At 37.6% G+C, this 12,743-nt stretch overlaps 1 protein-coding gene across 5 annotated transcripts in view; it reads right to left on the bottom strand.

The window, feature by feature from the left end:
- Relch (RAB11 binding and LisH domain, coiled-coil and HEAT repeat containing) overlaps positions 1 to 12,743 on the bottom strand; it is a 95,405-nt gene that overhangs the window by 36,016 nt on the left and 46,646 nt on the right. For all 5 annotated transcript variants that reach the window (XM_059280085.1, XM_059280084.1, XM_059280082.1 and 2 more), the window contains exons 12-15: positions 6,491 to 6,581; positions 3,365 to 3,436; positions 1,316 to 1,456; positions 782 to 946 (exon numbers count right to left, since the gene is read on the bottom strand). In XM_059280085.1, coding sequence (XP_059136068.1) covers positions 782 to 946; positions 1,316 to 1,456; positions 3,365 to 3,436; positions 6,491 to 6,581 — 469 coding nt within the window. The remainder of the gene's footprint in view (positions 1 to 781; positions 947 to 1,315; positions 1,457 to 3,364; positions 3,437 to 6,490; positions 6,582 to 12,743) is intronic.

Below are 12,743 nucleotides of genomic sequence, written 5' to 3'. Positions count from 1 at the left end.
GTAAAACACAAAACACCCCTCAAAGGGTTCTAAGGGTGAAGTGGGTTTTTAAATCTAATGTATTGAGCTTAGCAGTATATGTAGGCACCCATGAAACACCAGCTTCTCTGCTAGCCTCTCAAAGAACATGTAGAAGAAAAATTAGAAAAAGAAGTATCTGTTATTTTCTCAACTTTTCACCTACTCTTCTGAGGAGAATGAAGTCCTCTCTAAGATGTCTCTGCTTGAATAAGCATAGTTAAAGTAGTTCTGACATAGAAATAAGAGACTCTTTAGACCAGGCTGGCCTCGAACTCACAGAGATCCGCGTGCCTGTGCCTCCCAAGTGCTGGGATTAAAGGTGTGTGCCACCACTGGTCTAAAGAGTGAGATCCAGGACAGGCACCAAAACTACACAGAGAAACGCTGTCTCAAAATAACCAAAAAAAAAAAAAAAAAAAAAAAAAAAAAAAAAAAAAGAAATAAGAGACTACAGAGACTCAGCATGTAGTCATCTCTGCAATCTGGAACTAGAGCTGATGTTTTATGTAAAACAGTCATGTCTTCAGAGGATCAGGGAGGGACTGGCACCCTGAACAATGTCTGCTATTTCCAGGAAGGTGCTATTCCAGCTAACAGCGCCCAATGTACCTTCTCTTCTAGCTCCTCATCTCTCTTCAGTGGTGATGTGTTACACTATTTGGCTAAGTGGTACATCTTGTCTCTGGCCCCATATTTCTCTAGAAAGGTCTCTAGAACAGATCCTTTCAATTTATGAACCATCTAAAAACGAAGAACTCACTCTAAGAAGCTTTTCAATCTTGTTCAGTAGTGTAGGTATAAGATGAGACTGTAAATTCCCAAGTTCAGTTGTCCAGGCAGCATAAGCTGGTAAAAATACTTGGTGTGTTGCACTAACGACTCTTTCTGAGGGGTCACCCAGGGCGGAAAGCAATAATTCAAAGCCCTGCAAAAGAGAAACAGGCAAATGGAGATTGTTAAAAAAGTAAATTTCCAAAAAAAAAACAACAAAAAAAACCGTAATAAAACGTAACAAATATGCATTTTAAGAAATTCAGAAAACATTTTAAGGAAGACACTCATCTATAAATCCTTTCCATTTACTTAAGTGTTACTGTATCCATGGATGAGCAGAGACGGTGTGGAAAACATGCACACTATTTCCAACTTCCTCACAGCTGCTGGTCTGAAAGCAGCCATCATTCCTGCTGACCACACTGACACAGCATCTCACCTGCAGACTGTCAACTACCTGAATCAGTACATTATTTGGAATTTATAACAGGGTAAAAGAAGTTCATGTTGAAAAACATACCTGTTGATATTTGTCAGGATCATCAATGTAGCCCATAATGACACCCAGGCTTTTGATCACAGCTTCTCTTACCAAATCTGCCTTATCTTCCATTAACATCTGTTGCAACATTGAAAGAACCAGGGAACTACGAATTTCTTTCTGAAAATAACCAATATATTTTTATGATTTATTTATGCTGTTATTTAATATGGTAATATTTAATAAAAATGTCAATTACTGCTGTGAATTAACTTACTGTTAATACAATTTATTTTGTATTTATAAGTGTTGTGTATATGTGTGTGAGTGTGGGTTTGTACATATAAGGTCAGTGCCTGTGGTAGCCTGGAGAGAATGTTAGGACCCCTAGAACTGGAGTTACAGGTGGTTGTGAGATACCTGATATAAATGCTGGGAACCCAGAGCTGCATTAATGCCAGGCAGGGCTCAATCACTGAGATAAACCTCCAGCACCATACACCACTGTTCCCAGTTATGTTAAAGAATCAACTGAGATAAACCTCCAGCACCATACACCACTGTTCCCAGTTATGTTAAAGAATCAGCTTAATTAAAAATTGAGATTAAAATGAAGTTATCAGGGGCTAAAGAGACAGCTCAGTCGTTAAGACTCTACTGCTGTTAGAAGACCGGAGTTCTATTCCCAGCACCTGTATGAGGCAGCTTACAACTGTCGGTTAGCTATAGCCACAGAGGGATGCATACTGCCTCCTTGGACATACGCATTCATGTGTACCCCCTACATTTTCAATTACATGTAATTAAAAAGAAAATAGATCTTAAATAAAATAAGGTCATCAATACTCAAATTCATACCCCTCTACGCGTTATTGAAACTTGTCAAGTTATAAAATTAATCAAACCTGAACTTGGTCTGGCACCTTTAAAATACATAATAAACAGAATAAAATAAAAACTGGCTTTTGTTTTGACTTTTTCTTAAGTCTTATCAGTTGAACAAAACAAACATTTAAACCTGTGAGTTGGTTGTGACGATGAAGACCTGTAATCTTAGCACATGGGTGGTGTGCTATCCAGGGATACAATGAGACCTTATCTCACAAAAACCAAAGCAAGCCAAACCAAATCCCACAACAAATCTCTGAACTTAAACTTCACTGTTTCATCTCAGACAGAATGCCTCTATGTTAACATACACATTGTGAATTTGGGGAAAATCTAGAACATAAAGTTATGTAGATTTTGGCAAATTTTATCATTAAAAAAATCTACTAATTTATATTAAAAAGCTTTTATGCATTTAAAAGCTGTTAGGCTTACAGTGGTAGATGCAAATTTCCCACAATTCTAAAACCTACTCAATATTCATTTTTATCACTGGAAAGGGGGTTTGTCTATTTGTTTTTCTTCAAGTGACAACTTACTTCATGAAAACGAGGTTATCTGTCCTATGCCCAAGTCTGAATAAGCACAGCCTGACAGTATGTGGTTCTGCTGAGAAAGAAACCAGCTACTGCCCTCAGTGCTCAAACACAAACCTAAGTGCTTTTCCTGAAAACCCTGCCAAATGTCAGTCTGCAGCCAAAGCATTTTCTATTATCACTTTCATTTTTGTATCATAGAATATTACGAAGATTCGAGGGTGAGAACATAGTAAAATTAATAATTTTACTGATTAAGCAAAGTCCTTTTGTGAATGAAACTGGCTTGCTTTGGCAATATGTGGCTGTGAAGCGCACAGTCCTTGTTAGAACATTTGAGGACCACCTCTCTGGTCAGTGCCATGCTGTCCACTACTACTTCTTCACCAACACTGTATGTGTAAATATGTGAGGGACAAAAGAGATCTTATAAGGAAAATAGCTTCTACCTTATATACTCTTTGAAAGAACCACAAGGAACTTCCCAGGGTCCTCAGAGCTACCGGCATAGTTACATATGCACGTACAACCAATTAGGATGTACTTGGTTACAAAAACACTGCAATAGCGTGAGCCTCTCTTTCTTTCGTTACAATAGCATGGCTAAAAGAGTGGATGAAAATGTACAACACAAGACACTCTATTGTTAAATAGAAATTCTTACAGGAAGGTAAGGTGCCAGCGCTCCACAGGACTCTGCTACAAGCAGTCTTCTTTCTGGATATTTGTGATTAATCTGGAGTCAAAAACAAGGGCATCAGTCAGGTGTAAGTAACACACTCTCTCTTCTTCCAAAAGACAACTACTTTTCACCATACATCTTGTTAAGAATATATATAGTACACTGTCTTCCTTTTCCACCTCTGGGACTCCCTGTGTGTCTATACCTGGGTCAGGAATAAAGGAATCAAGGGCAGCCTAAGCATCAAGGCACAGGGATATCTGTTAAAGAAAAATGGGAAAATCAAAGACGAAGAATTGGCAAGGTACCTAGAAATCGTGTGTTTCCCTAGGACTAGGCTCTCTTAGGATGTCAGAAGAGGCAAGCACTTCTCCTAGCAACAGAAGGTGGAGAAATCTTCTGGACCTTAGAGACTTGACGTGTGATAGACACCAGTCTGTTTTCTCCCCTGGGGCTAGCCAATAGGTTAGCCACACTTTAACCAGCTACGTAAGAACTCTATGTTCCGTTTGAGAAGACTTCTTTCCTGCAAGAAAAGTTTGTATATGCAAAACAGTGGAGTTTTGCTATGTGATGACTACACTGAACTGGAACAAAAAATAAAAGAAAGTCACATACTGGGCTTTGTTCCCATATGTCTTCTTCATAGAATATAAATCTTTCTTTGACTGGAAAAGAAGCATATCTGTTCTCATATTCCCATATCAAAAGATGATATAATTCAATAATGTTTTGGATGCCTAAAATTAAGAAAAGAAATTATATAGAAATCTACTGGGCAACAAACTAGAGGTAGGTGGCTAGCTAGATCCCTGACCATGATCATAAAGGTTACAGAAGAGATGGCAGAGATGTGTGTAACTAACGTCTTTGAGCTAAATCTAACCTGGTCACAACTGCTCCGAAAGCAGAGTCTGAATATCAGAGGCCTGTGCTTAAAGTGTCATCTCGTTCCTCCTCAGTCTAGCATATCATGTCTCATGTATGTATACATACCAAATCAATTATTTCTCCAATTAATGAACTAACAGGACTCTTTTTAACTTTACAACCAAAGTACTTAGGAACAAAACAAGTACATTTTAAAAACTACAAACCACTATGGTAGATATTTTAAAAGACTGATGAATGGAAAGGAACCCTAAACTCAGATTGGAAACTTATATAATCAGGATGGGAATCCTCTCCAGATCCATCTACAGACTCAATAAATTACAGGAAAAAAAAAAAAAATCCCCGTTGGCTTCTTTACGGAAATGAGAGATCTTAAACTTCATATGGAGATTTAAGAGACCCATAGTAGCCACAGCAGACCTAACAGCACATTTGTGTCGGGGGTAATAAAAAGCTTTAATTTTCAAACTGGATGCAGAGATGAATGTAACTGTTAACACACCAAAGCCATTCAGTGATAGACTCCAGGTGGCACTGGAATTAACAAAACTCTTTTTTGGGGGATGCTTTTGAGAAATTAACCCAGGCTTGCTAGAACTCACAGCACCTTCTGGCCAGCCTCGCCAGTACTGAAATTACAGACATGCACCACTATGTCTGGTATAATTTTTACTTTTAAAATTTTATTAGGGTTTTTGAGGCAGGGTCTAGCCTGAACTCCTCCTGTCTCTGTCTCTTGAGTGCTGGGATTACATGTGTTTATCACTGTGCTCAGTTCGACAAATGCAAGCTAAAAAGAGAAAATGGAAAAACTACAAAACATTAAATGTATACACATGAATAGTCGTACAGATTTATAAATTCCAAGTTTCATGGTGCATTTTTTTTTTTTGTTTTTTTGAGACAGGGTTTCTCTGTGTAGCTTTGCGCCTTTCCTGGAACTCACTCTGTAGCCCAGGCTGGCCTCGAACTCACAGAGATCCGCCTGGCTCTGCCTCCCAAGTGCTGGGATTAAAGGTGTGCGCCCCCCCCCCCCCCCCGCTTCTTCTTTTTTTTTTTTTTTGACTTTAAGCAGTTAGAAACACACCCTAAATTAGCATGCTTTGTAACATAGATGCTGCGTGCCACTGTCAGAGGTAATTAGTAGTACACTGTGCTACACTGTTCACTTTATACACTGAACCTGGTTGCTCTACCACTTTAGTAATAAAATGAATGCCCAAAGAAATAGGGTTAGAACTTTAAACAGTGACACACTGAGGTTACTTGTGACCAATTTTTTTTTTTTTTTTTTTTTTTTAACAAGAAGACTATTTTAAATTGGGCTTTATAACTTGTCTCTATAATGAGAAAGCAATCTTTTAAAGGTGATGTGATGAGGTGCTTTCTGACCTAGTATATCTGAGTTCTTCAGGACTGGAATATTAGCATACATTATAAAAGTAAAATTATAAAAATTAATTAATTAAAAATAAGGGAGAGCTGGAGAAATAGCTCAGAAGTTGAGAGAACTGTCTGCTCTTCCAGAGGACCTGGGTCCAATTCCCAGCACCCACATGGCAGCTCACACCTGTCTGTAACTCCAGTTCCAGGGCTTCTGACACCCTCACACAAATGCACATGGAAGCACAACACCAATGAATACAAAATAAAAATAAATTATTAAAAAAAGTAAAACTACTCCAGTAAAATGAATTTAATTATAAATATATAAACTTGCTATATACGTTTTACACTTTGCATACTGCATGTATCTATAATCTATACAGGTTTTCCATTTGCATGCACATGTGCGTACACACACACACACACACACACACACAGTTAACTCTCCCTCAAGCTCACCAAGCAAACAGCGCAGGGTCTTTGTACTTGTTGCACCTTACTTCACTCAGACTCTTGGTTCAACAGCACGTCTTCAGGGGAGGGCAATGTTTTCTATCACATTCAGTCCTCTACTTTGTCTTTCTTCACAGTGTTTTCCTAGTTACTACACTAGTACCCGGCACTGGACTTAGTGTTTTCTAAGTATCTGCTGAATGAATGAATAAAGCAAAGCATCCCAGAGCATTCTTTTGTGCAAATAAACCATGTGCTGAGCTATTGACAGTAGCATAATTCACATTTCATGGATTTCCCCATGTACTTTAAAAAGAAAATATAAATCTTCAGGTATAAGAACAAAACAGCTAAGGAAGCCAAGAGGTAACTTACCTGTTCCCAACACTGCGGTAAAAGTTCAGCCTCCACTCGTGTTGGTCCAACATGACGTGCAAATGCCACACAACCTGTCAGTATCATCTGCCTGAAAATAATAGGAAAAAACCTTGTATATGCATTAGAAAATAGAACTACAACCACGAGTTAAAAAGAGTTAAACAGCCAGGAATGGTGGCACCCCTTTAATTCCAGCACTTGGGAGACAAGGTTGGCAGATTTCTGTGAGTGGAGGCCAGTCTGGTTTACATAAGTTCCAGGCCAGTAAGGACTAGATGGTAAAACCCTGTCTCAAAACAAACTCAAACTAAGACAAATCAAAAAATAAACAAGAAAAGAGTCAATTCTAAGAATCCTTATTGCTGTGTCTCAATTTTTCAAGTTAATGTCTTTATCATGTATTACAGCAACCTTCTACCCACCACAGTCCATATATACTAATGTATTAACATACATATGCACTTATTTTTAATTGCAGCGCTGAGGACCAAATCCAGGACCTCAAACTATCCAAGTTACACTCTAACCCAATCTTTGGAAATTTTACTACACAAATTCCCTTTCACTTATATCACCCTATGTTTCTATTTCTCAGTTTTTCATTTTGATTTTCTATTTCTAGTATTTTCCCCTACCTTAGGAAGCTAGGTAAATTAAAGTGAATAAAAGAAAATACAATGAGAAATTCTGTCACCTGCTTCCTCATGAGACATTTCTAATAACAGTATTTTTATACCAACTACAAACATATGTATGTGTTCCACAAATGTTTGATAATTATAATTACTTTCTTAGAAAGAAAGCACGTAGAAAAATCCAAGTATGATAGGGCACACTTGTAAGCCCAGTTCAGGCAGATCTGTGGGCTCTCTGAGGCATCTGTTTCAAGGGTCAGGTCTGGAGCTATAGGTCAGTAGTAGTGCACTTGCTGATCAACTATGGGTCCCTGGGCTCTATCCTTAGTGCCAACAAAAGTAAAACTGTGCATTGTGCCCAAGGAAAGTGCCCAAACTGCCCTCTGGCTAACAAACACACATGCATGAAGCCCCGGACCCTGGTCACTGGCACACAAATTTTAAGCACTTACAATATTTCTTCATGCTATACATGTACAGAACTTGAAATCATGTACTACCACTATACAAACCACATCTAAACATCAAAAGGAAAAAGTGATAGCTCTGAAATGCAGTTCAAAATAGAAAAGGTCAGATGGCCAATACACTGTTAATAGCATAGTAAGTGGGCTACTACAACAGTAAAAAATAAGACTAATTAGCAAACGATTTACCTAGAAATATGGTATCATTTATGGCTGTTGTCAAAGCATTGCAGAAAGTATCATCATGGAGTACAAAACTAGGTTTTATTGGGATACTATTAAAGAAGTCTGAGATTAATTAACTAAAGAAAAATAACAAGTAGCTATCTATCAAGCAGATGCTAACAAATACATCTACTTTTCATTTATATTATATAATAATGAGAATTATTGTTATTAGTCTGTTTTAATAAAATTTGTATTTCTGTAAGATGAAAACACAAGAGGCAGGAATGCTTTATTTCTGATGTGAAGGCTTGGCCACCAGGTGGCAGTGGTTATGTTTAAGTTTTGCCTTGCAAACTTAAACTGGTATTTCATTACTAAGTTACCAAGATGGGGAAAGGCATTTTTTAAAAGAAAATGAGATATGAGACATGCATTTTCCTGTATAGTATCACCAACCGTCCTTAGAAAACTTTCAAGTTAAATGGCATTTCTATAGTATTTCTATATCCCTTATTTCTACTTGACTAGTGTGCATGCAGGTCGCTAGTGACACCCGACTGGCTGTGTCCTGAGGACAAGTCTCTCCACTTGTTCTTGGGTACATTTTACTAAGAACAACAGAGAGACATAGTCTAAGTGTCAGGGTATCTTAGGCTATGTGATCATAACTTTGGAGCTCCTTCTATTTCAAGTTCCCAGCTTTATGTCTCATGACTCATATGTTACAACAGAAGATGTAAAAAGAAGCTCTAAAATGAGATAAACACTTAACAAAGCACAACTCCATTTTACAAAACACAAGCAAAACCCTTTTATTATTAAGATAAAGATTGCAATAGAAAACCATCCAGGTGCATTCTTTTTTTTTTTTTTGGTTTTTCGAGACAGGGTTTCTCTGTGTAGCTTTCCATTATTCTATCCACTGGTGCTTCATCTCCCTATGGCCAGACTCCCCATGCAGCTTTACTTAGGACTTGAACATTTTACTTCTTAAGGTAGACAACACACTTTCTTCATCAAACCAATCCCGAGGTTCCTGTGTGCAGGCTGCTGTCCTATAGTGATTCCATGCTATTTGTTCCGAACTGCTGCTATTAGGGCCTACATGCATGTTCTAGGAAGGACCTGTTCCAGGTAGTTCTGCCCCATCCACTGCTGCAGAGTTCCCACCTGACTTGTATTGAAAGAATAGATCTGACTCCCCCAGATATCAGTGTGATCCCGAGTAACCCACATGGTATTTCACACGTTTTGTGATGGGCAATAATGTTTTTGAAGTACTGTAGCCAATGAACTAACTTACTCCTGATCTTCCTCAGGGTCTCTGCCAATTAATTAACAAAATGGTTTCTGTTCTTGAGAGATGAGGAAAGATAAAGATGCTAAATTCTGTTAGATTCTGACAAAGAGCCAAATTCACAGATTGGCTAGCTATTACAAGACCAAAGCAGACCCTCCCCTACAACTGAAATATGAGCTATTCATAGCCTCTGCTTTTTTTTTTTCTGTGTACGCAAGCAAGCAAATCAACGTTTAGATCAGCAGTTCCGAACCTGGGGGAGTCACATCTCAGATATCCTGCATATCAGATATTTTCATTATGATTCACAACCATAGCAAATTATACTTACAAAGTAGCAATAAAAATAATTTTATGATTGGGGTCACCATAACATGAAGAAACTGTACTAAGGATCAGGGCATTAGGAAGGTTGAAAACCACTGATTTAGATGAAAATAAATTTCTCCCTGGAATAACTATATTTTCTTTGATTGTAGCCTAAATATTGTATTTCTCTGGAGATAAAGCCAACGGTATATTGATAACTCAGTGGTACAAATATTTATTTTATTATTGTTTTTAATTTAACAAATTTTTTTTTTAATTTTTATTTTGCAATACAATTCAGTTCTACATATCAGCCAGATTCCCTTGTTCTCCCCCCTCCCGCCCCCCTCACCTTCCCCCAGCCCGCCCCCCATTCCAATCTTAATTTAACAAATTTTTAAAAAATAATTTATTTATTAATTTTATGCCAGAAAAGGGCATCAGACCCTACTATAGATGGTTGTGGGTCACCATGTGGTTGATGGGAATTGAACTCAGGACCTCTGGAAGAGCAGCCAGTACTCTTCACCACCTAGCCATCTCTCCAGCCTCCATATATTACTTTTCATAAAGACTAATCATTATGATATACTATGTTCATCTGTGTGGGAAAAATGGGAACACTTAGGAGAAATGAAGCCTAAGTAGGAAGGCAGAGAGATAATATGAATTAATGTCCATAGGTAACTAACTCCAGTGCACAAATTCAACACAAGTCACTGGAATAACAATGAAATAACTGTAGAAAACTGTTGTTCACAGTTCAGGCTCTTTCCCCTGTTTATTAAATACAGTGAGTAAGGGCTCCTTTTTTAACTTGTACACAATTTCAGACTTCAAAGCCTTTCACAATGAAAGAGAAACTGGATTTCAGTGTGGAAGAGCTGACTGGAACCAACATTCAGAGATTATAAACTAATTTTCTCATTTTAAGTCATAGAAAGATGGATAAATACATGGATGGCTAAGTTCATGAAAAGTGATTATAAGGGGATGTTTAAATTACAGTAAAGTTTATAGAAGAATTGCTAGGCCTTTTATATGTAATTCTGTAAACTTATCCTGAATGAAATCGTAAATATGCCACTTGGCTTTCAAGGTTATCAAGTTGCTGATAAAATATTACTTATGCCATTTAGAAAGACACTGATGTATGTCAAGATATTTTATATAATCATGTTAGAAGAAGATGTGAATTTACATTCTGTCTATCACTATAGACTATGAGCCAGTTGTGAAGAGTTCTTGGGAATTATTAAAACCAGATGTTTGGACAAACAGTTCTTCAGTCTTCCAGGAGGCCAGATAACACAGTGGCTTACTGATATTTGAAATTTATCATTTATAACATGTGTTTAGTTTTCAGTAGTGTTAAATCTATGAGGTCGATAATGTGAATTTGAAAAACTTGCATATTTTACGTTTTCTTTCTGGTACCTTGTTATTCCAGACTTTCCCCTCTAAAATTCCCTATAGATTTTTTTTCCCTCTAATATTTCTTTGGGTTCCTTTCTGTTTTATAATAGCCATCAATTTTTGATTCCTTTCCAGAATGTCAAGTAATATTTATGTTTCTGTAATAAATTATTTTTCAAGGTACAACATTATTGTGGATTTTATTATGACAATTATTAAATCTGTAGTTAGTATACTGATAAGGGATTAATTTTATTATGATGTTTCACACATGTCACTGCATTATGCTCAAATTTACTATAAATTTTCAGAATCACCACTATTGCTAATTATACAGTGAATTTTATGGGGACTCATGATAATTCTGTTTCTCTTAGAGAAAACGGTTCCAACTTTGATTTGCTTTGAGATACAGGAAGAAACTACACATGAGTTTTACTCCTGAGACACTTCAGGCATATGAGATACTTTATGTGCTGTACTGAATTGCTTTTCTCCTTTTTTCAGAACTTGGTTTTCCTTTTTCTTTCTTTTTTTTCATTTTGAGACAGTGTCTCTCTATACAGTGCTGGCTAAACTGAGACTCACTATGTAGAGCAGGTTGGCCTCAAACTAACAAAACCATCTGCCACTCTCTCCTGAGTGCAGGATTAGTCATATGATTTCACTTCCGCCTCAGTTCTTATTTTCTTCACAACAAGAATTTATGTTAATAAAAAAATTGGAGATGGCTTGCCAATCACTAAGATGAAAGGTGTACTTCCTTGGGTGATTCCTGGTCTTTCTTTGGCTTACAGGATTTTATCAAAGACCACATGCTTTTGTCAAAAGTATGCCACTTGCATCTTCCTTTCTATCTCTTCTGACTGGGAAAAATCTCAGACTGTGGACTGAAGGAGGGCAGAAACAACCAGTTTCCTTATGCAAAGTAATGGCTGTCTCACTCAGTATCTTCTACCTATTCTTAAGGCTGCTGATACTTTCCTTGAAGGATCTGACACTGGTTTTCCTAATCTAGCTTCATTCAGGGATATCTATTTCCCAAGTACCTCTTTCTGACAAATGCTCACTGCTCACACTTTACTCCCCGCACCCCAAGGAGTCTATGTCTTCACAAAGAAAAATTCCTGAAATGGCAACTACTTGCCATCTCAAATCAGAAAGTCTCTCTCTCAAGATTAAAAACAAACAAATCAAAAGAAACTTGCTTTCTGCTGGAGCATTTCTTTTTTTTAAAATGAGGAAAATCCATAGTAGAACCTAACAAGTACCCCCCCCCCCCCCCCCCCCCCCCCCCCCAGGCAGGGTTTCTCTGTGTAGCTTTGGAGCCTGTCTGGAACCCATTCTGCACTCTGAAGAGCAGGCTACCCTCAAATTTAGAGATCTACCTGCCTCTGCTTCCCAACTGCTGGGATTAAAGGCCTGTGCCACCACTGCCTGGCCCTATCAGGGTTTTATTACTACTTGATTTTCTAGGTCTTAGCACTCATTCAAAATAGCCCTGAGAATACACATTGGTAGATAAGGCTAGGTTCCTATCTAAGGATATGAGAATGCTTGTGCCATCAATTTTCTCCATGTCACATAACTATGGCTTCTTGCATTTTGCAGACTAAGGAAGCGCTGATTTGCCTATACCAGGAAGTATACTAGGAGGTTTATGCAGCTTGCTCTATCCTCTTTATAACGAAGTCTCAGCTATAACCTAACCACTGAGCACTAAGAAATGCCTCTGTATTAGAAATGAGGAAAGGGTATTAATAGATTTGAATTAATAGAATTTCCAGATCAAAATATAAGATAGTTTTGGTAATATCCTTCAGTAAATACACATGTCTAGAGTCCATGATAAATTAACACTTTGAGAACAAGGCACCAATTCACTTTGCAAAGACTTACTTATCAGTAATTTTTAAGAGTAGGGGCTCAACAGGATTGCATACTTTTCACAGCTA

The sequence above is a fragment of the Peromyscus eremicus genome, chromosome 15 (genome assembly GCF_949786415.1).
Source record: "Peromyscus eremicus chromosome 15, PerEre_H2_v1, whole genome shotgun sequence".
NCBI lineage: Eukaryota > Metazoa > Chordata > Mammalia > Rodentia > Cricetidae > Peromyscus > Peromyscus eremicus.
Note: the sequence above shows the minus strand (reverse complement) of the source record. Positions and strands in the feature narration are given on the sequence as shown.